The sequence below is a fragment of the Brassica rapa genome, chromosome A01, assembly GCF_000309985.2.
Source record: "Brassica rapa cultivar Chiifu-401-42 chromosome A01, CAAS_Brap_v3.01, whole genome shotgun sequence".
Taxonomy (NCBI): Eukaryota; Viridiplantae; Streptophyta; class Magnoliopsida; order Brassicales; family Brassicaceae; genus Brassica; species Brassica rapa.
The window spans coordinates 23,996,043-24,018,810 of record NC_024795.2 but is presented as its reverse complement, the minus strand read 5'-3'; the positions used below and the strand labels follow the sequence as shown (position 1 = coordinate 24,018,810).

The 22,768-nt window shown below is 40.7% G+C and overlaps 8 protein-coding genes across 9 annotated transcripts; 5 read left to right on the top strand and 3 right to left on the bottom strand.

Moving 5' to 3' along the window:
* Window positions 1-1,257: 1,257 nt before the first annotated feature.
* LOC103839184 (transcription factor HY5-like) lies at window positions 1,258-2,092 on the top strand. The gene is made up of 3 exons (XM_009115677.3): window positions 1,258-1,453; window positions 1,534-1,708; window positions 1,801-2,092. The coding sequence occupies exons 1-3, from the start codon at window positions 1,300-1,302 to the stop codon at window positions 1,997-1,999; spliced, it is 528 nt and encodes a 175-aa protein (XP_009113925.1). The 5' UTR covers window positions 1,258-1,299; the 3' UTR covers window positions 2,000-2,092.
* Window positions 2,064-14,214, top strand: LOC103839166 (rhomboid-like protein 14, mitochondrial). The gene is made up of 3 exons (XM_009115657.3): window positions 2,064-2,293; window positions 12,621-12,874; window positions 13,087-14,214. Exons 2-3 carry the CDS (start codon window positions 12,656-12,658, stop codon window positions 13,879-13,881), a joined length of 1,014 nt encoding a protein of 337 aa, XP_009113905.2. The 5' UTR covers window positions 2,064-2,293; window positions 12,621-12,655; the 3' UTR covers window positions 13,882-14,214.
* On the top strand, window positions 3,410-5,927 carry LOC117134265. The gene is made up of 2 exons (XM_033292430.1): window positions 3,410-4,715; window positions 4,861-5,927. Exons 1-2 carry the CDS (start codon window positions 3,456-3,458, stop codon window positions 5,899-5,901), a joined length of 2,301 nt encoding a protein of 766 aa, XP_033148321.1. The 5' UTR covers window positions 3,410-3,455; the 3' UTR covers window positions 5,902-5,927.
* LOC108870604 lies at window positions 7,275-9,827 on the bottom strand. Of its 2 annotated transcripts, XM_033292446.1 has the most exons (4): window positions 8,635-9,827; window positions 8,209-8,456; window positions 8,054-8,138; window positions 7,275-7,962 (listed from the first exon to the last, which is right to left on the bottom strand). In XM_033292446.1, exons 2-4 carry the CDS (start codon window positions 8,223-8,225, stop codon window positions 7,333-7,335), a joined length of 732 nt encoding a protein of 243 aa, XP_033148337.1. In that variant the 5' UTR covers window positions 8,226-8,456; window positions 8,635-9,827; the 3' UTR covers window positions 7,275-7,332. The 2 variants fall into 2 exon arrangements, with proteins under 2 accessions (XP_033148337.1, XP_033148335.1); XM_033292444.1 differs by having other exon boundaries at window positions 8,209-9,827.
* On the bottom strand, window positions 8,299-9,777 carry LOC117127102 (high mobility group nucleosome-binding domain-containing protein 5-like). Its single transcript, XM_033276402.1, has 9 exons — window positions 9,763-9,777; window positions 9,544-9,609; window positions 9,409-9,471; window positions 9,254-9,319; window positions 8,967-9,038; window positions 8,808-8,879; window positions 8,635-8,706; window positions 8,385-8,456; window positions 8,299-8,349 (listed from the first exon to the last, which is right to left on the bottom strand). The coding sequence occupies exons 1-9, from the start codon at window positions 9,775-9,777 to the stop codon at window positions 8,299-8,301; spliced, it is 549 nt and encodes a 182-aa protein (XP_033132293.1).
* On the bottom strand, window positions 9,878-12,611 carry LOC117134266. Its single transcript, XM_033292436.1, has 5 exons — window positions 11,190-12,611; window positions 10,323-11,057; window positions 10,177-10,239; window positions 10,039-10,116; window positions 9,878-9,955 (listed from the first exon to the last, which is right to left on the bottom strand). The coding sequence occupies exons 1-5, from the start codon at window positions 12,282-12,284 to the stop codon at window positions 9,893-9,895; spliced, it is 2,034 nt and encodes a 677-aa protein (XP_033148327.1). The 5' UTR covers window positions 12,285-12,611; the 3' UTR covers window positions 9,878-9,892.
* A 562-nt stretch (window positions 14,215-14,776) lies between the features above and the next one.
* LOC103839176 (cation/H(+) antiporter 19) lies at window positions 14,777-16,645 on the top strand. Its single transcript, XM_033276398.1, is given in 4 exon segments — window positions 14,777-14,824; window positions 15,020-15,472; window positions 15,475-16,367; window positions 16,405-16,645. Coding segments are annotated over 4 exon segments (1,476 nt in total). The 3' UTR covers window positions 16,487-16,645.
* Window positions 16,646-16,916: 271 nt separating this feature from the next.
* LOC108870494 (protein SUPPRESSOR OF NIM1 1-like) lies at window positions 16,917-21,747 on the top strand. Its single transcript, XM_033292440.1, has one exon. The coding sequence runs from the start codon at window positions 19,065-19,067 to the stop codon at window positions 20,310-20,312; it is 1,248 nt and encodes a 415-aa protein (XP_033148331.1). The 5' UTR covers window positions 16,917-19,064; the 3' UTR covers window positions 20,313-21,747.
* Window positions 21,748-22,768: the final 1,021 nt, after the last annotated feature.

Sequence of the window (22,768 nt, the reverse complement as noted above, 5' to 3'; positions counted from 1 at the left end):
ATGGAAGGTTTAAGATTTCTTACTCCCATGGAATATCTCCTACCATCATCCAATCTCCATCTTTCTCTTGATGCGTCAAAACATGTTGTTTTCTATCTCGGTTATCGTCTGTTAGAACCAAAGACAATGTATGAACATTCTGCAAAATGTCCGAATGTAGTTGTTTTTCAAGAATGTTGTGCTGTTACTTGTTAGTTACTTACATATAATGATATAACTGAAGTATGTATCGAACATGTGAGAGAGATTCTCAAGGTTTCTTCCGATGGGGACACCTTCCATATAAACCTTAACAAAGAGATCTGTGTCCTAATCGCGCGCGCTGGTGAAGACGAAGACCCTTTAGTGTTATAGGGGGCCAATCTTGGCTTGTCACTCTGTAATATAAAAAAAAAACCATCAAAATACAAATGTGATCTCACAAAACAGAGAAAAAACATAGTAGTGATGTGAAGAAGACCTTTGTGGCGAAGGGGATTGCAATCATATCTCCACGTCTGAATACAACTTGATACAATCAAATCATATATATGTATAGTCTGACAAACAAAACGACCGTCTGCTAGCTGCTGATGAAAATTAATCATTTGGATAGCACATCGCCCAAAAGTGACATCCAATGATTTTACTTGATTTTAAGGCACGTGGTCTCTTTGAGGGATATACAAATTCCCATCTCTCATTAGCCATGATCCAATTTAAAAAAGAAAACGAGTAACAAAAGCACAAACCAAAGTTCGGTAATGGTTCCGGGAAGATATACAGATCCGTCTGAGTCCTGAATCACGAAAAATAGTACAATAATATGTTCTTATTAATTTTGAATTATATTTTGTAAACGTGCTAAAGAATAAAATTTTCAATCAGCAGTCAGCACTACTATCTTCTTGAATGACGATCCCTGAAATTTCCACTACTACATGAATACATGATGAGTTTGTCATGCATGCCTTCTACGCCATGCAAAACAGATACACAGGTAGTTATGCCATCTTCGACTTTGTCTTCAAGTACGTTTGTATTATCCTAGAGAGTAGTAATGGGTCTTAAAACCACACGCTCTGTCAATTAAACATACCAAATCAGGTATAGTGGTGAAAAGAAAATGAAAAAGGCTTTCGGCACCTGCACGTTTTGACCATTGGATTGGAACTCTTTTCTTGCACTTGTGGCCTTGCATGAACCTACGTGTTCTTTTATAAGCCAACCAAAACTTTTTATTCAAGAGTTTTCGTCAAAACGAGTTGGAGAACTGTATGGTGGTTGATTGGCTTCAGACTTTCAGTGGTCCCAAAGAAAATGGTTCGATATTCTAAAGTAACGTCTTACTCTCTCTACTCTTGGTCTTCATCAAAATCTCAAAGACAAATAAAAAAAAACATATTGATGTCTCTTCAACGACCCAATGGGAACTCGAGTTCTTCTTCTCCTTCCCCCAAGAAGCAAAAAACTGGTAGGCTTTTAAATGCAAAAATTGTTTTTTTTTTCTAAATTTATCTTGGTTTTGAGAAAAGTGGTTTGTATAATCTTCAGAGGAGAGCGAGGAGGAGGAGTTGATGGTTCCAGACATGGAAGCAGCTGGATCAACAGGTGGTGTAAGCAGCAGTGCCGATGACGGAGCCAATAATCCGGAGACGGACCAGACCCAAAACGCCAAACGCCCCCGTGGACGCAACCCAGTCGATAAAGAATACAGAAGCCTCAAGAGGTAAATCACTTAGCCTTTGTTACTAAAGCTATGATGCCGTTGAAATGTGATAGAAAAGAAAATGATGAGTGTGAGTTTTCCTTACATTTCAGATTGTTGAGGAATAGAGTATCTGCACAACAAGCGAGGGAGAGGAAGAAAGTGTATGTGAGTAATTTGGAATCAAGAGCTAATGAGTTGCAGAACAACAATGATGAACTTGAGGAGAAGATCTCTACTTTGATGAACGAGAACACAATGCTTCGCAAAATGCTTATTAACACTAGGCCTAAAGCCGATGAAAATCACTGAGAAGAGAGCCCCTCCTTTTACTTAATCAAATGTTGTGTTGATTATTTTTTATTTTGTATAACATTTTTTTTATCATAACATTCGGTTTGAGCATTTCCTGTGTGCGAGTAAGAGAAAGTAATTAGGCCTTAAAGAGAGATTAATTAATTAGGCTTCTGATTAAGCGATATTTTAAAATGTGATGGTTGGTGGGTCCCACGTGTTGTCTGAAAAGAAGCGTCTCGAGAATTGTTTTCGTAGAGACCAAGCTGCGCTATCTATATAAATAAACATATGTAACTGAAATTAGATTAAGAAAGAATTACACCCCAAGACAGTTTATGAGTTTATATTAACACAATGGGCCACAAATTGCTACTAGGACACTTTCTTCTAACTTCTTTACCTTTTTCCACTTTGTCCTAACTAGTTTAGTCTAACCGTAACTTCTCTAACTAGTTTACTGGCGGGAACACCTCTCAACCGCCCATCTCTTATTATCATCCGACGGCCCAGCTTCATCCTGACACATATGACAAGACTTATATCTGTCTAATTTTTCCACCCTTAGATCCACCTTTTTCTTTTTTTTTTCAATGGTCCAGATTTATCTTTCCTGTGTCTCCTTCCATCATCGCTAATTTAGGCCACTCTTGTAATCTTTTTTTTCTAGAGAACAGAGGCCGTAATCTTCAGCCGTTGTTATCTCTGCAAAACTCTCTTCTCGAATCCTTAACAAAACAATCAGCGCTAATTTAGTGGTTAGTCTGATAACACGCCATTTACAAATAAAGCACGTACGTTAACATTATAATAGTTTTGCTTACTCTGTTTCAGGGTTCGCAAATGTCGTCTCACTGCATGGTCATTCCTGGCGAATGGTCCTCCGCCGACGGTCGTTGGAATTTTATAATTGACAAGGATAAGATGTCTAGGATCGTCCCGGTACGTCCCGGCATGAATCTGTCGGAGTTAAAAACCAACGTTACGAAGGAGTTCTTCACGGAAACAGAGATCGGAGCTCCTCCTGTCTTGAGTTACTGGCCTCCTAATACCAAAGAGCTTGTCACCGGGGTAACTACACCGCCAGTCATAATGACAAATGATGGTGCTCTTGCATATTTCTTTCTTCACTTGGAAGCTCACCGAACAATGAACATGTTTGTCACTTTCGAAGCCAGAGCAGTCACCCAACAACGTAGTCAAGTGGCCGAGAATCCCTTACCCTTCACCACACCTAATCAACCTATCAAAAGCAACCTCAACCCGTTTCGTCCCCCTTCCACCGCATCCTCCAAAATCCCATCATTCTCCCTTTTTGAAGACGACGACCTCATTGCAGACACACCCACTTATCACCCCCTTGTTAACAACACCCCCCCCCCCACATTTTGGAGGTACCTCTCTGGACGACCCTGGTCCTCCCAAAAAACATCGTTTTTCTCTCAACGATGAGACTCTCTCATGTGGAGATGAGATGTTGGAACAAATGTTCAAGGAAGACCCTGATAACATCCCCGATAGTTGGTTAGAAGTCGAGGACGAGGACACTCCCTCAGAAAGCTCCCAACCCCCCGACACCGATGGTGTTCCGCCTGCAGCCTATGATCACGATTTTTGGGATCCTTTATTAGATGAACACCTCGGCGCATCAGATGTAGCTGAGGTAATGGCCGGGATTCAAGTTCCCAAAACTGCCCCCCACATAATACACTGCACCACTGGCAATGCTTTCGATCATACAGTCCTTTTATCTGGTGAGGAGACTACTGATTGGAAGAAAGATCTAAACTTTCACGGTGTACACCAGAGGGAACGTCCACATGGACAATCTTCATCCAAGTCCACATCCACTCCACATTCAGATGGGTCCACGCGTACACCTTATTCTATGTACACCGATCGTCCTCAACAAAGCACCCCCATACCGCCAGTGCGCGAGACACGCCCACTCTCTGAAATTAGCGATGAGGAATTCGACGTACCTCCTCTCTTTGACGACATCTCATACGAAGCTGATGACGTCCCTGACCTGAACTTCGACGACCCCGACGAAGAACCAACAGTGGGCAAGCTATATGCATCTAAGCAGGACTGTCAAATTGCCTTAGCTATCTACGCAATTAAGGAACGTTTCCACTTCAGGCAAACTCGCACCACAAGGCATTCATTTGTTCTTAGTTGCCACGACACTCACTGTGACTGGCGGATATTAGCACAAGAGCTCACCACTTGTGGGTACTACACTATCAAAAAGGCGAACCTTGTACATATTTGCCCGTTCGAATCTCGCGACCTTTACAAAAGACGAGCAACATCCAAAGTTATTGCCCACGTCTATCGTTCCCGCTATGGAGAACCAAATGTTGGACCCAAATCAGCGCAGCTGCAGCAGATGGTTTTGGAAGACCTACGTGTTTCTGCTTCATATATGAAGTGCCACAGGGCAAAAGGAAAAGCCATAGAAAACACCATCGGTAATCCAGAGGAATCCTATCTGGACATTGCTTCATACTTTGAACGTCTGAAAGCCACAAACCCTGACACAGTCACAGCCATTGAAACAGAATTAGATAACCTGAATCAGACTCGTTTCCTTTATGCTTTTCTATCTTTTGGAGCTTCCATCCATGGTTTCCGTCGAGTCCGACCTGTTCTCATCATCGATGGCACACATCTCTCCGGGAAATACAAAGGTGTTCTCCTCACGGCTAGTGGCCAAGATGGCAACTTCCAGGTATCCCCTCCTAGTAGATACACTAATCTGTTTTTCATTGTCCACTCGTCTAAGTTGTACACAAAACACTCGTCATATGTACAACATCTACGTAGTCCACATATCCGTCTTTTGATCACTCTATTTTGGGTGTACACGTTTCTAGGTATTCCCCTTGGCTTTCGCTGTTGTTGACGGGGAGACCGACGAGGCTTGGCACTGGTTCCTTACTAAAGTGGAAAGGATAATTGCTGATTCTAACACCCTCACCATCATTTCTGACCGTCATGCCTCTATTCTAAAAGCCAAGCAGATCGTGTTCCCCAAAGCACACCATGGGGCATGTATTGTACACATTATGCGGAACGTTGTCTCCCGTTACAAGAACAAAGGGTTGGCTAAAATGGTTTGCGCAGCGGCTTTCTCTTATAGACGCAAAGATTTCAACGACCACTTCGGTAAAATCAGGGTCGCTAATGCCGATTGTGCAAAATACCTTGAAGACATAGGGACTGCAAAGTGGACGCGCACATATTTCAGTGGCAACCGATACAACCTTCTCACTAGCAATGTTGCTGAGCAACTCAACAACGCATTACGTAAAGCTAGGCCTTCACCAATCGTTGAGTTGTTCATGTTCATCCAAAGGATGTTGACTCGTTGGTTTTCAGCTAGGAGAACAAAATCAGCAAAACACAGGGGATCTGCAACACCAGAGGTAGAAGCTGTTATGCAGACACACATTAGGCTTACAAAAGGGAGCAACATATCAAACATTACTAACTGGAGCTACCAAGTGAAGGGGGTATTTGGGCACAACAACACCGTCTCTCTTGATAATAAAGTTTGCACATGCCAGGTTTTCCAAAAACTGAAAATCCCTTGCGGCCACGCTTTGTTAGCGGCTGACTCGATTGGTCTCCCACATTCCAACCTTTTTGGAGATTGCTACAAAACACAGACATGGAGAGAAACCTACTCTGGGGTCATCTACCCTGAAGCCCCTTTAGGGGACCATGATATACCTCCTGCCATCGATAGTCTAGCCCTCCAGCCTCCCAAAACCCGCAGGCCCTCTGGTCGTCCCAAAGAAAACCGAATCCCTTCTACAGGAGAGATTCAGGTAAATAAACACAACTTATGTCTGTCATATTCTCTTACCTCTGATCTTACCTGCAAAATTTTACTTTTCAGGTCCCAAAGATAACCAAAATCAACAGGTGCGGTCGCTGTGGTGTTTCTGGCCACAATAGGACCAACTGCAAAGTCCCTATCTAACGACTGGTGAATTCTATATCCAGAAAATTCTACTTTTGGATAGCGCCTTCACCTCTCTTCAGCTCACTTAGCCCTTTTTTGTTTTTTGGATGTATTTGCATGTTCAAACATTTGTAAACATGTATGAGCTGTTATGGAAGACGCTTTATGGTTTGACTCTTAATTTCACCTTCTCATACTTTCATGTCCACTCCTAATATTATCCGACATGCATCTCTCGACTCCCCCCTTACTTGTTCACCGATTTATTGTGTACACGCACTGTCAGTTTCAGTGCCCATGCTCATATATAATATATTACAGGAATCTCTCCCACTTCTTACTTACTTGTACACCAATAAATTGTGTACCAGTACTTCCACTTTTCAGACCCCTCCACCTCCACATTATCCTCCCATCCACATGTACATATATTATCGACACCTACCTTTACTGTTTACATGTTCACGTTCACATGTACAGTGATATTCATTGTACACAACTCTAACGTCATATCTCGCTCTCCTGTTTACACAACTATATTGTGTACACGCACCCGTTAACATACCTCACGTCCACATGTTCATATATAATATATGTCATGCATCTATCCACTCCTTAATTTATTGGTGTACAAATACTTCTTACATGTACATTGATATTATTTGTACACAGCTTTGGCGTCATATGGCGCTCTCCTATTACGTATATATGTGTCCCCTCGACGCCCACATTTTCCTCCCATCCACATGTACATATACTCTCTACACCTACCTTTACTGTTAACATGTTCACGTTCACATGTACAGTTATATTAATTGTACCCAACTCTAACGTCATATCTCGCTCTCCTGTTAACTATATTGTGTACACGCACCCGTTAACATACCTCACGTCCACATGTTCATATATAATCTATGTCATGCATCTCTCGACTCCTTACTTAATTTATTGGTGTACAAGGACTTCTCACATGTACATTGATATTAATTGTACACAGCTTTGTGTTAAATGTCGCTCTCCTATTAAGTATATATGTGTCCACAACTAGTTTTCATGAAATATATGTCTGTTGCGTTCCATTCTCCTGCGTCCACTTATGCAACCACAACACACAACGTCAACATACGCTAACCTCTTAACCTATATGAACACAACTTCTTTATAACATTTCTAGAAAAAATGGAAAACATTCATGACCAAATCAATTGAACAAAACACAATTTCCTTATAACTAATAATAATACGATCAGTTAAACACAACTTCTGAATATTCGAAGTATGAAAGCAATACAAATGAACCGTTTTTACTACACTTCACCAAAACAACCAAATGCCGCGTACATCCATAACCAAAATACCCCTTCCATCACCACAATCATCACATATACAAAGGCAAGACCCAGTCCTTGTAAATCTCCATCGCATATTGCTTCCGGAATATACTAACAAGATCATCATTCAAGCCAGCCATCCTTGCTATACCATCCCCCGTAGCATGGATTTCCATGAACTTGGCTGCCACTGGCCCGCAGTCCCCACTGCGTCGGTTCTCGTACAGTCCAGCTACCCTCTCAACATGAAAAGGCACAAGCTGATGCTCCCGAATAGCGTCCGCTGGACACACCTTCTTCGCAAGATACGGAAGCATCTCTACAACTGGCGCCATGAGCGTTGCCACTTCCTCAACAGATTTATAACCGGGACGCGGATCCAGAACAAGAACATCCCAGGTTGTCAGCCTTATGCAAAGCCCTACCCAGTGGTCTCCATCCCAAATCATAGGGGCGTACAATGTGTCTACATCCACACCCCACTGCTTCCCCTCAGTTGTCAGAAACTTTGTCGCCCTTGAATCAGCCGCAATGAGTGTTTTCCGTCTAGCCGCTCTAAAAGATCTCCCCTTCCCTTGCAAATGGGCCGAAAACCAAGGGTCGACGAACATCGCCCGGTTCTTTCTCAAAGTCTCCGCATGTAGACTACCCACGTACTCCATCATAACATCCATATGCTGTGCCACATGTAAACTTTCAGAACATATAGCAACCCAACTATAAATGTACATAATCCAACTCCACAACAAAATTACCAAAAACACTTACTGTGCTTGTCACCCATTTACATGGTGTGCCCAGGTCAATGAAAAACTCGTTATCCAAATCATATCCACGCGCATTTATATGCAACCTATCACAGGAAAAACATATTAGTCTACATGCATCAAACACGAAACAATAAAAAATAAATTTACGCTTACACTTTTGAATGCGCCATTAAAACCCGTTCAAAGAAGGCATAATCAGGATCTTCAACAAGTGGAATAATTTCCGGCACAACGTATTGATCCTTAGCTAACAACAACGCCGCCAACTCCCCTTCCTGTTCCACTGGCTCGTGCCTGGATGTAACGCCAAAATCGGATGTGTCACTTACATCCAATATAATCTTCCCAGAGGACGGTTCCTCATCTGCTGTGTCTTCACCGGACCCATCCAATACATCAACCTGCGCCTCAAAAAACAACAACAGTCAAATAGCGTCTCAGATAATACACCTTCAGTTAATTGTCCACATGTACATCCAGTCTAGCTTGTACACATGTATACTTGGTGTTTACTTGTACGCGTGTACAACAATACTTGTACACATGTACAGAAAACATATATTGTCCACTTTCACATACCTCTGTTTTACGTGCGTCTTCCTTTTGGTTCTCATCACGCCCCCCATCCTCAGTCTCCCAAAGCTTACCCTCCTGTCCAGTAGCACAAATTTAAACTTGGCGTTTACTTGTACGCGTGTACAACAATACTTGTACACAAGTACACAAAACATATATTGTCCACTTTCACATACCTCTGTTATACGTGCGTCTTCCTCTTGGTTCTCATCACGCCCCCCATCCTCAGTCTCCCTAAGCTTACCCTCCTGTCCAGTAGCACAAGTTTAAACACAAATTAACACCTATTGAACCTCCGCACAAATGGCCAACAAAACTTCAGCACGTCAACCTACCTCCATGTTTTTTGCGCCTCCCTCTTTCTTCTCCTCAGGCCTCCCGCACTCAGTCCCACTAGCCTTGCCCTCCTACACAATACCAAATGTATGCACGCAGGTTAGCACCTAAATCATCTACTCGCATATGGACCAACCTAGAAGATGTACCCAACGCTCTTTCACCACGTTAACAACTACTCAACATGTACACACGTCTACATTTAGCGTTGCTAGTCCACGTGTACAATCAAAAAAAAAACCCAGTGCACATTCAACCAGAAATATCCACATCTACCAAAGCATACCTCACGGGGTTCTTCCTCTTGCTTCTCATCACGCACCCCACCCTCAGTCTCCCTTACCTTGCCCTCCTGTCCAGTAGAAATATGTTTGATCACAAATTAACACCTGCTATACCTCCTCCAGAGTTATAAACACAAACTTATGCACGTTTCCATACCTCATTGTTACTTCCTTCCAAACCTGTATTGGGATCGTCCACGCAGACTTCGGAACCGCCCTCCTACAAAGCATCAAATGTTTGTACATGGAAAACCCAAAGCTACAAATACACTACTTCTACAAGTTAACATACCTCCATGTTTCTAACGCCTCCCTCTTCCTTTTCCTCACGCCCCTCTGTCTCCCTAGCCTTTCCATCCTGCACATTAACAATTATATGTAGCTTTGTTAGCACCTAAATTAACAACTAGGAAACGTACACACGTAAATGATGTCCACAATGATCATTCACCACAAAATCAACTTCTTAACATGTACAGCATAATAAACATTCTAAACATGTACATCATACCTCCCCCTCTGTCATTAGGCCGCCCAGCCCACACTCAGTCTCACCAGGCCTGTCCTCCTGTAAATGTTTGTACACATGTTAGAAGCATTCTCGTCTCCTCCACATGGACATAAAAGGATTGTCCACGTCACTATACCTCTCGCTCTGTTTCATCCCCGTCGTTGATTCGGACACTCGCACCTGTTTTCCCCGTCTGCACACCAGTTCATAACACACAAGTGAGCCAGCTTCACACAATATTATGAGTTACAATACCACAGTTTTCAAGCTGCCTACCTGACCTTTGCAGTGTCCACCATCAACAGTCGCATCTTTCACCACATCCTCAACCAAAGCATTCAATGTTTTCAATCCCTAAAATACACACCGATTCAGCTTCTATCACTAATTATATGATTAGTTCTGAAAACTTACTTTTTCGTCTAAACCGTCGCCCTGTCCTCCATCATCCCGTCTACCTCCGTCAACGCTGCTACCCTGAAAATCCAGTCCAATCAACATACATTAGCACCGAAATCTACTTGGCCTTAACATCAGATAGTTATTACCCCTACACATACCTCCTCCTCACTGACGAAGTAAGTTTGCGAGGTCAAGGCACGATAGAGAACATTATCCCCGCTATCTGGTTCGACCCATTGCAACGGGACCCCGTCGCCTTCTTTCATCCTTACCAACAAAGCCGGCCGCTCCTCCGACGATGTCCTCGCACCTTCTTCTCGTGAAAAATCGTCTTCTCCAATCTCCCCACTCATTTGTTCTTTTCGGTAACCAGCCCCGCCCCCATCACTATAAAAATCCTCTGTGCCATCCCTAGCTCCGCCGTCGGTTTTCCTCTTATCTCTCCTTCTCACACTACCAAACTTCTTCGCTGCACTCTTCCCCTTCATGAAAGTCTTCCATTTTACAAACTGCCTTCCCTGTTTTTCAACGACCTCTTTCAGCCTAAGCACCTCAGTGCCCAGTTCCTCCACCCGCGATACCATCCTAGCGTGTTCTTCCCCATCCACCATTATTTCCCGCTTGAAATAGCCACTGAGCCGTCTCTGTTTTAGAACCGGCCCTGCCGTGACCCCACCAACAGCTTTTCCCTTCCGCTTTTTGTCATTTTTCTTCCCGTAAACAAACAAAGGTCCACCAGAATCGCCACCACCCCAGTCGGACTTGCTAAACACATGCCCTTCCCTGATCAGGCCCGTCAAATAATCCACCTTCTTATCATACTTCTCGTCATCCCAAACTCCCCACCGCTCCTCGTGAACCCCACTTATCTCCATCATTGGCTGTACTATCAGCTGCAAAATACGTTACACAAATCAAAGCAATTAGTGAATTGTCATCAGTTGACTGCGTACACACGGCAATGTACACCATAAGCTATGTCCACAAAAGTGTGTGCTTGCGTACAACTAAAAAAAAAAACATACCGCGGGATCATGCTCAGCTTCCCGCAAATCACAGACATTCAGACCGGAGTGTTGAGGCAAAACCTTCCCAGGAAAATTCATCAGCGTTACACTATCATCGCCACCTGCCTGGACAAGAAGTCGTGGGATCACCTCGAAAGCAACCAACTGAAGAGCCTGGGGGAAACCCAATAATCTGACAGTCTTTTGTCTGAGCTTCTTACAGAAATCACCATTGGGGTCCTCGCACTTCCCCATTACCTTCGGGCCTGGCAACATCGTTCTAATAGCCGCCAGAAAAGACTCCCTGCCCCACTGGAAAGCAAAGAACTTCTTAAGATTCTTCACCAAATTCACATGCTTCAGACTAGGCTTCGGTTTTTGCGCGTTCGGAACAAGCACACCATCGACAATTATAATCAAACACAGACGCAATTTCCTCCAACCCGGCATCTCTGCTTCGTCTGAAACCATCCTAACGAGATCTTCAACTAGTAAATCACGGTCTGGACCGATCAATTTCTCCCAGTACGTGTAGTTCTCCTCTGTCTGAGGCAACTCGTAGTCGATACTGTAGCCTTCTTCAAACTCACCACAGGGCAACCCAGTTACTTCCCCAAATTCCACCAACGAGAACCTGAAAGGTTTCCCTCCAAACACCGGCCACAGTTCGTACTTCTTCTTCGTGACGACTTGCCTTGTCAACATCCCGTGAACCACTTTACCCGCCAACATCCGGCGTACAGGCAAACTAAACAGCCTCCCGAAGCAAGAGCCCAATATTTGCCCCATTTCAACACTACCCTTAAGCAAATCCCTGACACAAAGCAGGAAATCTGTGGTCGAATACGTATTAACCCTCTCACTAGGAAAGCGGTCTGTTGCAAATAGCCTTCCGGGTAGACTTTCTTTAACGTCCTCCACCTCCGTCGAATCTGTACCGAGTGAGAAAGAAAAAAGTAAAAAATCAAACCCAAGGAAACTTGACAGCGGCGGGGGTGCGTTTAAAAAAAAAAATTTACCCTCAGCAATTTCTTTCCCACGAAGGCTCCGCCTCCGTGCGCTCGCGTTCGCTGCCCCCGTCTCTTCCCCACGTATACTTCGCCGCTTCGACATCGTGCCGTTCACTTTTTCTCCCCCGGAAATCACCCTTTCAATCGCTTTTAGGTTTTCTCACACCAGCCCTCGTTAAACGTGAAAGCAAGAGTGAAAAATAAAAGATTTTACGACACAATTAAACCGCTCACTTAAAATCGACGGGGCCCAGCTGGGAATTTTGAATTTCAAATTTCAAAAGCCCATCTAACTAATGGAAGAGAATACTGATTCTGGTTACGGTTTCCTGGAGGGCAATTTAAGTCATTTCCCATTGAAACTGCCCCACTAGCAACAACTGCCTTTAAGTGATACAATAACTTGGAAACTGCCTCCCAATGTAAATAACTCTTAGATTAATAACCATTTGAAGATCAGAAGGAAAGAAAGAAATGGCGAATTTTGGCGAAGGAAGAAGAAGGGGAACCGGAGGCATGCTCCCGCTTCTAGCGATTAGCACCGTCGCAGAATACTACAGACTGCCGTGGAAACCGCCGGTGACGGCAGGTCTATTAGCCGCGAACACTCTCGTCTATCTCCGGCCCGCGTTTCTCGATCCCCTTATCCCTCACATCAGCGAGGTCTGGTTCAATCCAAACCTCATCCTCAAGGTATACCTCCTCAATTCGATTACACACACGTGATTGCAGTTTCCATCGATCTCGATTGTTTGGAGAATTAGGGATTGTGATCTATGCTAACTTGTAGCGCGTCTGACTCCAGATTAGAAGGTTGCGTGTTCGATTCACGTCGGGTTCAAAATCGGAAATAATTTTTCTTAAAAAATAAAATAAAATAACTTGTCTTGTTTGTTTTTGAACAGCACAAGGACTTGAAACGCTTCTTTCTATCAGCGTTGTACCATCTCAACGAGCCTCACCTAGTCTACAACATGATGTCTCTTCTCTGGAAAGGAATCAAGCTGGAGACGTCCATGGGAAGCACACAGTTTGCTTCTATGGTCGTTACGCTTCTCGGTATGTCACAAGGAGTCACATTGCTGTTAGCCAAGTCCCTGCATGTCTTATTTGACTACAGGAGAGCGTATTACCACGAGTACTCCGTGGGATTCTCGGGAGTACTCTTTGCTTTGAAGGTTGTTCTCAATGCTCAGGCTGAGGATTACACCAGCGTGTACGGGGTACTAGTGCCGACGAAGTATGCTGCTTGGGCTGAGCTGGTTCTGGTGCAGATGTTTGTGCCGAGGGCTTCGTTTCTTGGGCATTTAGGTGGGATTCTTGCTGGGATTCTTTACATGAAGATGAAGAGGTCTTACTCGGGCTCTGATCATGTGGCTATGGTGGTTAGAGGTGTCGCTAGAGCGGTGACGTGGCCGTTGAGGTTTGTGAGCAGTATGGTTGGGTCTCGGAGGAGGAGGATTACGGGGAGAGGAAGAGTGGGGAGAGGACAGAATGGGATTGCAGGACCTGGTATCTGGAGATGCCAGTCGTGTACGTTTGACAATTCTGGTTGGGAGAGTGTTTGTGAGATGTGTGGCTCGGGGAGGAGTAGAGGAAACGGATGGTCAGTGAACCAGGGACAGGCACATTCTTCATCTTCTTCTAGTGATCTTCCTTTAGATGAGCTGCGGCGTCGGAGAGTAGAGAGGTTTAGTTAATCTCTGGAGCTTTCTTAGAGCTGAGGAAGAATTGTGAATGAAGCTTAAGCTGGGTCGTTCATTGCATTAGCTTATGACTAGAGAGCTTAGTGGTGTTTCTTAAATCTGTCTCTTCTCTTCTGTTGTTGAAGATTTGGTTCTATGTGTATGGGTCTATATTGCAAGTAAATGTTCTTGTACTTGGGTCTAATTCTAGGGAAACACTGAATCTTTCTGATGAAATTAAGTGCTTACAGGAAGATAAAAACTATGTTTTTATAGTGAAGTTACGAATAGTGTTGGCGTAATGAATATGTTGATAGTTTGACAAACTAAACCACATGCTTGATCATACATTATTGAATCTCCTGCTTTAAGAAGATTTTAAATTTTCGGGTCACTAAAACCAGACTCTGATCTCTGAGGAGTTTGGCGACAAAAGAGCTACTCCCACCATTGTAAGTTCTTCATTACCCCTGCCTGTCTACAGAATATACCCGCTGATTTAGCATGAGACCTTTAGCTTCAGTTAGATTTACATATTGTATGGGTGAATGAGACAAACATTGTCTAAAGTTAAACTGCCTTTGGAATTGATTAGGAGGTGCAAATAAAGTTGGAGAAACTATAGCAAAATTCTGCGTTGAGAAAGGGATCACCAATTTTGAATGTAGATGAAACGGCTAGGAACAATGTTGACTTCTTTCTCCACAATGTTGTGAGTTGTTCTTACCCCTTTTAATGCATCTCAAGAAATATTGTGTATTTCATATCATCTATCCAATGCATATACATTGATGTAAGTGAAACTGGTTGATGTTTAGGAATCTTTGAAGGGGGTAAAGACATCAAATTGCCCTTTTTCAGGAGACATGTTCAAGTGCTTGTAAAATTAGGACAAGCTGACATAACAGAGATGGTGGAGTGTAGGGAGTTCATGTCTGTGAAGGAGAGATGCAATGTGGTTGGAAGTTAAGTAACTGATAGTCTATAAATAGAAAAGGTGCAAGGTGTATGCTTACCCTGGAGCTGGTATGTCCTCAGTCTCTTCTTCCTATTATTAGCACTGTCGACATAAATAGTATTCTGTTGCTCTCTTTTATATCCTAACTTCTTGAAGTGGTTTCTGTTTATGAATTACAGAGACGTAGCAGAATAGATTTTGTTTTCCTTTTCTCCTCCCGGCCAAGTCTCATCCCTCGCTTGGCAATGCAATGGTTCCGTAGGGAGGGATACTGCTCTGGGACGAAGCAAGGTGTACATTGACACCATCTTCCCAGACAAGAGCCTGACCGTTTTAGACACTCTCGCAAACATCGGTCTTCTGTTTTTCTTGTTTCATGGGCTTGCCTTATCAATCACCGCCTTCCCTGTGCTTGCTCGTATCCTAGCTGAGCTAAAGCTTCTAACAACCGACATTGGACGTATGGCTATGTCTGCAGCGGGAGTGAACGATATCGCGGCTTGGATACTCCTCGCGCTTGCGATTGCTCTCTCGGGAGATGACAGTTCTCCTCTTGTACCTCTTTGGGTTCTTCTCTCTGGATCTGGTTTTGTGATATTTGCAGTTGTGGCAATCAAACCTCTCCTTGGTTATATGGCTAGACGCTGTCCCCCGAAGGAGAGCCTGTGAAGGAACTCTATGTCTGTGTCACTTTAACCTTGGTTTTAGCGGCGAGTTTTGTGACGGACACTATTGGGATACACGCGCTGTTCGGGGCGTTTGTTGTAGCTATAGTGACTCCTAAAGAAGACCTTTATTTTGCGTCTAGCGCTCTCAAAACCGATGTAACAACGATCAGAGGAGCACAATCGTGGGGACTTCTACTTCTTGTCATACTCACCACTTGTTTCGGGAAGATTGGAGGAACCGTTGTGGCCTCGCTGCTCTGCAAGGTTCCTTTCAGAGAAGCCATGTCGCTTGGAGTCCTTATGAACACCAAAGGTTTAGTAGAGCTTATCGTTCTAAAAATCGGCAAGGACCAGAAGGTGCTGAATGATCAAGCGTTTGCGATCTTAGCCATAATGGCGTTGGTCACAACCTTCATCACAACTCCACTTCTGATGGCTATTTACAAGCCTGCGAGGAGAGGAGCACCGTACAAGCATAGAACAATCCAGAGAAAAGATCATGACTCCGAGCTACGGATACTCGCTTGCTTCAACAGTACACGCAACATCCCAACGTTGATCAATATGATCGAGTCATCAAGAGGGACAGGACAAAGAGGACGTCTCTGCGTCTACGCTATGCGTCTAATGGAGCTCTCTTAGTGGTCATCAGCGATAGCTATGGTTCACAAAGCTCGTTTGAACGATCCGAGAGGGAATGAGTCGTTGGCTTACGAGGAGAGAGTCGTTGAGAGCAGAGATGATGTCAACGCGACGCTTAAAGCGATGAGCAAATGCAATCTTTTCATCGTGGGGAGAAACGCGGCGGTTGCGTCGTTGGTTAGCAGTACGGATTGTCCGGAGTTAGGACCAGTTGGAGGTTTGTTTTCGTCGTCGGATTTTTCAACCACTGCGTCAGTGCTCGTAGTTTAGGGATACGATCCTGCGGCCGCTCATAGAGGAAGACGTTGACTACGAAGGTTCTTCCAGAGATATTTCAGACTCGACCGTCTGAACGAATCTAATCAGCTTATTATTACAGTGCCAAAACAAACAAAGAAAAGTGTGTGTCTGTGTTTTTACTTTCGCCTCATGAAATGTTTTGGTTGGGACATGTTCTTTTCGTTGTAATGGTTGTCATTCTATTTATGCACATGAAAATCGACTTGGAATTTTTTAAAACTGAAATCAAACCTGCAAGTTTTTCTTAAACAACCAATTTGTAATGTTATTTTAATACCAAATTAACTAAAACTACTGTATATTCGGATCGAATCAACCGGTCTATTATATTCATTGATGAAAACTATTAATTTATCAGTTTGTTTCTCAAGTTTCTTGTTTGCCAAGTTACTCTAGTTTCTATATTAAACTTTGTTGTCAATTCACATTCCTATATATAGCCTTCGTTATTTCCTCAGACAATAATTTCCGTATTTCTCTTCTATATTTACAGGGAAAACTTCCTTTCCTATCACATGGGCAGTAATAAAATTCTTTATTTTTATAAGCCTTTTTTACAATCAAATTTCGTGAAAAGATTTAGTTTAATGAAACGAAAGAATTTTTACAAAAAAAACATATATTGTTTGATTTTCCCTAACAAGAAAAAGAGATATGGGATCATATATATATATTAAATATTGTTTCCTTTTTTAACAAGGATGAAATATATATAGATCGAATCCTATTATCAGAGAAATAATTTAGTAACTAGCTAAATCAAAAAAAGAAGACCTAATGGATCTGCATGTTAGCAGCCTTCCGTGGGAACTAGAGGAAGAAATACTCTCTCGTCTTCCACCTGAGTCTCTTGTTCGGTTCAGAGCCGTGTCTAAGAGATGGAACTCTCTTTTAAACAACAAGAGTTTCATCAAGAAGCACTTGTCTCTCTCCCGTCCCCACTTCATCTTCCTAACCAAATCAAAGATTTGTTCAATAGACATCATCGATCAAACTATAGATGTGCGTGAGCTACACTCTTCTTGCAGCAGGGGTTTAAATTCGTTATATGGAACCATTACTTGCGATGATCTCTTGTTCTGTAAATATCCATTCTTTTCGTAGGAGACAGCCTTGTGCAATGGTTGAGACAGGTTGACTGGATCAAGTTGTACGTGGACCAAAAGTTCAAAGTTGTCGGCTTAGGATACCAATACGTGGACCACAAAAGTTTCACAAGATTTTACTCTACACAGGTTACGACCGCCAGAGAGTTGCGGTCTACGAGTGTGCCTCTCACGCGTTGAGGTTTATTGAAACACCTAACAATAACATGCACATATCTGAAAATGCTAAACGGTCACATGTGTCCTTGAATGGAAATTTGTATTGGATTCGCCAGACTCATGAATATTTCATCCAAAGCTTTGATTTTTACTTGGGAGATTTTCCAACCCGTTTGTCTTGATGAACATCTCCTTGCGGTTTGGAAAGGAGAATGGTTTTTGTTGTTAAAGCAATCCTTTTTAACAAGAGAGATTGAGATTTGGGTAATGAAGAATAAGATTGATGATAAAGAGAAAGTGGTTTGGTAAAACTTGACGACTTTAACAGCAAGTAACTTGCCAACGTTTTTTGATAAGATTTATGGCTTTAGTTATTTTGGCCAGGTCGGTTGGTTTTCTCACTGTGCCTATGTTCCAAATTTGATCTCGGTTCCTTAGAATTTCAGATTTGAACGAGTTGTTGCAAGTAGAGTGTTATCAGTTTTTCTTCTAAGTTGTTGCATGTCTTTTGTTTTATTTGAAGTTTTAATGTGATTTGTAAGGTTTATGATGTCTCAGTTTGATACAAAGATTAAACAAAAGATCTTCCTTGGATGATAGTACACATGATATGTTGAAATTTAAAGTTGTTAAACGTCTGTTAATATTAGCTAAATAGAGTATAACTTATATGTATCATCTTCACAAAACTTTACAAAAGGGAATTAGGAGTTAAGTCGAATGTTTTTTTCTAGTCGTCTCCCAAAATGGTAAAACCGAATCTCATCCATCTTCAAAGTTATCTACCCTGGTTTAGTCACCGGACCTCTCCCTTTTCGGTTCGATCTCATCCCTCTCCTTATACTAATCTCCTTGACTAGAAACAGCTTAACCGGTCCTATACCCAATTCTTTATGATCTCTCTCAAACCTCCACAGTCTTGACCTTAGCTATAACCAACTCTCAGGCTCTCTTCCTCCTTTTCTCACTACACTTCCTCGTCTCAGAGTCCTTGTTTTAGCCTCAAACAACATCGTATATAATAGATTGTTTTCTTTTTGGAGAAAAAAGATATAATAGGATATAAATGGTGACGTAAGGAATTAAAAAGAATAATCAATTCCTACTCGTTCTTTAAAATTTACACAATTTTATTAAGAATATTTGTTGCGTATGATTTCTTATCATTATTTAAACTTTAAAGAACTATAGAAAAATAATATTTCTTATCAAAATTGATATGACACAAAAATAATAAATATTTATTTTTATTCATTTTATTTTGTTTATTTTCATTTTTTTCATGCATGCTCATTCTTATTCATATTTAATGGTCACCAATTAGAGCATTTGTATTACAAAAAAAAAAGATATACTGAATCTTCTATGATATATTACTCCCTGTTGAGAGAGAAAGATATATTGCATTACCAAAAAAAAAATATTGGATCTTATATGATATATTGTTTCCTTTGGGAGAAAAGGATATATAAGACCCTATTACATCAAAGTTTAATATCAAAATCAGAATATCTAATGGTTCTGCATGTTATGCTTCCATGGGAACTGGAGGAAGAAATACTCTATCGTCTTCCACCTAAATCTCTTGTTCGATTCAGAGCAGTGTCTAAGAGATGGAACTCTCTTTTCAACAACAAGAGTTTCATCAACAAGCACTTGTCTCACTCCCGTCCCCAGTTCATTTTCCTAACCCAATCAAAGATTTATTCGATAGACATCATCGATCAAAAGATACATTTGCGTGAGCTGCACTCTTCTTGCAGGGAGTTAAATTCGGAATATGGTACCATCAGTACTTGCGATGATCTCTTGTTCTGTAAATATCCATTTCTCTGGAAGAAGGAGACAGCGCTTTGGAATCCATGCTCGAGACAGTTAAACTTGATCAAGTTGTCTGTGGACAGAGACTTCACTGTTCTTGGCTTAGGATACGACAATAGTGGACCCCAAAAGGTTCACAAGATTTTACTGTACTACCCCCACCCCGAGGAAGTTGCAATTTACGAGTGTGCCTCTCACGTGTTGAGGTATATTAATACACTTGAGGAGGACATGTACATATGTGACATGTCTAACGAAGCCAAAGGGTGGCCACATGTGTCCTTGAATGGAAATTTGTATTGGATTGCTTACAATCGCCAGACTTGTGAGTATTTCATCCAAAGCTTTAATTTCTCGAATGAGATTTTCAAACCCGTTTGTCTTCTTCCTCCGTTTGAAGATGACCATTCTTGGAATGAACATCTCCTTGCGGTTTGGAAAGGAGATCGGTTTTCGTTGTTACAGCAATGCTTTTTAACAAGGAATATTGGAATTTGGGTAACTAAGGATAAGGCTGATGATAAAAAAGAAGTGGTGTGGATAAACTTGATGACCTTGACAGCAACTAACTTGCCATACTTGTGTAATAAAATGTATGGGGTTAGTTACTTCATCTATGATAAGACCTTATTCATGTGTTGTGGCGATGGAAGTAGTCAGCCTTGCATCCATATTGTGAAGGGAGACAGGTGCAATAAGATTCAGATAGGTTATGGCGAGGATGGTTGGTTTTCTCACTGTGCATATGTTCCAAATTTGGACTCGGTTCCTTTAGAATTTCAGATTGAGTGAACTGTTGCAAGGCTACTGTTATCAGTTTTTCTTTTAAGTTGTTGTATGTCTTTTTTTTTTTTTTATTCAAACCTTGTATGTCTTTTGTTTATTTGAATTGTTTTAATGTGATTTTTTGTAAGGTTTATGTCTCACTTTTGTTCACTCTACTTTCTCTTCATTAGCTCCTATGGACCGGGCCGCTCTTAATCCATCAGAGACTCTTTAACTGACATGCTCCGTTTAGTAACCACTTGTCCCTGACCCTTCTTCCTCCTCTAGTCTCACTTGCACATCTCTAGGCCGCGTTGCCACCTTATCTCTTGGCCCTAATCTCTCCGGTTTGCTATCTCCTTGTGTCTCCAACTTAACCTATTTGACACAACTTGTTCCCTGCTCTGGTTTAGTTACCGGACCTATACCCAATTCTTTCTCATCTCTCTGATACCTCCATACTCTTGACCTTAGCTATAACCAGCTCTCTTCCTCCTTTTCTAACCACACTTCCACGTCTCAAAGTCCTTGTTTTAGCTTCAAACCAATTCATCCAATAACCTTAAACATGTGTCTAGTCCCTTGTTCCATTTAGACCTCTAAAGATGAACCAAATCTCCGGCCAACTCCCCCCTTCTTTCCCCATCATTCTCAGGTACTTAATCCTATCCAAGAACTCAATGAAAGGCACGATCAACGCCCTAAACAAAGCTAATATACATCGATCTTAGTATGAATCAATCCCTAACTCACTCTTTGGTACCACTCTTATCAATGTTCCTACAAAGAAACAACTTCACGTCAATCTAGACAAACAAACAAAAAGAAGAATAGTGTTTATGTGTTCTTACTTTCGCCTAACGAAATGTTTTGGTATGCACATGATGGCCTTGAAATTTCTTAAACCTAAATCAAACCACCAATTTTATCTTTTGAAAGCAATTTGTAATGTTATTTCAATACCGAATTAACTAAATTTCCTGCAATGTAAATATATTCGGATTCAATCAACCGATCTACTAAATTCATTTATAAAAATGTAAATTTACTTATTTTTAAGCCTTTCTTGTTTCCCAAGTTAATTAATTTCTGTACTTAACTTTTTTTTGTCTAATCATATATTCCTATATATAGCCTTCATTATTTATCGAGAAAATAATTTCCTTAAATCTTCTATATTTATAGGGAAAACCTTCTATAAAATTTGTTATCCTTATAAGCATTTTTAACATAATTAGTTCGCGAAGAGATCTATACTATTATTTGCGAAGTAAATTTTGCAATAGAGCTCTCACGTTAAAAGTTAGAACGGTTAATATCTATACTACCCTTAATGAATTTGTATATAATTAACTATATAATCAAAAACGAATTTTTATTTATAATATTAATTTTCTTTTCAAAAAGATAAATTTTAGATTGTGTTGTTATCTTAAAACATATTTTATATAATCAAAAACAAATTTTTACTTATAATATTAATTTTCTTTTCAGAAAGATAATTTTTACATAGTGTTGTTATCTTAAAACATTTAATAATTAAGCGGTTAAAGTCATTGTTACCCTTAATGAATTTTATATATAATTAATTATATAACTACAAACAAACTTTTATTAATAATATTAGTTTTCTTAAATAAGATAATTCTTATATATTGTGTTGTTATCTTAAAATTTATTTTTCAATTATAAAATTTAGAAAATAACAAATAAAAAATTTATAATTAAACATTAATCAACTAAATTTGTACATATTTACTAAAATATTTTTAATATGTGAATGTTTACTTTTAAAATTTCAGCACAATAATAAACATATATATTTTAATTAAATTTACGTCATATATATATATATATATATATATATAATTTTATGTTTGATTTTTTTATTTTGAAAACATAAATAATAAGTTATCATGCTAATTTTTGAATTAATAAAATAGAAACTAATATATATGTGTAAAACGATTAAGCCCGCAAGTGCGGGCAAAACATCTAGTTTAGTTAATAAAAGATGTGTTAAAAAAACATTTATTGACTAATTTTCTCTAACAAGCAGTGTTTTGAAACATGACATGTATGTGGTTGAACTGGTAAATCCGATAAGCCAATATGTAAATCTGATTTGGGTTTTAATAAAAAACTATTTTTAAAACCCGAGATCTGATTACCGATTTGGGTTTTTTCTTAGAATTTTTTAATTATGTTGTTGAAATCTACTTTTTATTCTAAACAAGAAGTTAGGCATTTGTAGTTTTGCTTTTGTTTTTATTTGTAGTTTTTAGATTTTGATGAAGATTTCATTATGTCACATGAAAAAAATGAAATGAAAGATTGCAGTGAGAGAACCAAGTTTAGTTATGTGATTTGGTATTAATGAATACTAGGTAGTGACATGGACCTGCTCATGATGAGATCTTTTAAAAATTATTTATGTTACGTAATTATAGTAACGCAACAGAGCTCTCACGTTAAAAGTTAGA

What these genes read in the sequence shown, in the direction of transcription:
- LOC103839184 (XM_009115677.3), top strand. Translation starts at nt 1,300, where the DNA reads ATGGTTCGATATTCTAAAGTAACGTCTTACTCTCTCTACTCTTGGTCT. An exon ending in CCCCAAGAAGCAAAAAACTG is followed by an intron (nt 1,454 to 1,533) that starts GTAGGCTTTTAA and finishes TATAATCTTCAG; the next exon opens with AGGAGAGCGAGGAGGAGGAG. An exon ending in GAATACAGAAGCCTCAAGAG is followed by an intron (nt 1,709 to 1,800) that starts GTAAATCACTTA and finishes CTTACATTTCAG; the next exon opens with ATTGTTGAGGAATAGAGTAT.
- LOC117134265 (XM_033292430.1), top strand. Translation starts at nt 3,456, where the DNA reads ATGTTGGAACAAATGTTCAAGGAAGACCCTGATAACATCCCCGATAGT. An exon ending in GCCAAGATGGCAACTTCCAG is followed by an intron (nt 4,716 to 4,860) that starts GTATCCCCTCCT and finishes ACACGTTTCTAG; the next exon opens with GTATTCCCCTTGGCTTTCGC.
- LOC108870604 (XM_033292444.1), bottom strand. An exon ending in GTAAATGGGTGACAAGCACA is followed by an intron (nt 7,963 to 8,053) that starts GTAAGTGTTTTT and finishes CATGTGGCACAG; the next exon opens with CATATGGATGTTATGATGGA.
- LOC117127102 (XM_033276402.1), bottom strand. An exon ending in TGGAAGGAAGTAACAATGAG is followed by an intron (nt 9,320 to 9,408) that starts GTATGGAAACGT and finishes TCTACTGGACAG; the next exon opens with GAGGGCAAGGTAAGGGAGAC. An exon ending in AAGACGCACGTATAACAGAG is followed by an intron (nt 8,707 to 8,807) that starts GTATGTGAAAGT and finishes GCTACTGGACAG; the next exon opens with GAGGGTAAGCTTTGGGAGAC.
- LOC117134266 (XM_033292436.1), bottom strand. Translation starts at nt 12,284, where the DNA reads ATGTCGAAGCGGCGAAGTATACGTGGGGAAGAGACGGGGGCAGCGAAC. An exon ending in GCGACGGTTTAGACGAAAAA is followed by an intron (nt 10,117 to 10,176) that starts GTAAGTTTTCAG and finishes TGTGTATTTTAG; the next exon opens with GGATTGAAAACATTGAATGC. An exon ending in GTGGACACTGCAAAGGTCAG is followed by an intron (nt 9,956 to 10,038) that starts GTAGGCAGCTTG and finishes ACTGGTGTGCAG; the next exon opens with ACGGGGAAAACAGGTGCGAG.
- LOC103839166 (XM_009115657.3), top strand. Translation starts at nt 12,656, where the DNA reads ATGGCGAATTTTGGCGAAGGAAGAAGAAGGGGAACCGGAGGCATGCTC. An exon ending in ATCCAAACCTCATCCTCAAG is followed by an intron (nt 12,875 to 13,086) that starts GTATACCTCCTC and finishes GTTTTTGAACAG; the next exon opens with CACAAGGACTTGAAACGCTT.
- LOC108870494 (XM_033292440.1), top strand. Translation starts at nt 19,065, where the DNA reads ATGATATATTACTCCCTGTTGAGAGAGAAAGATATATTGCATTACCAA.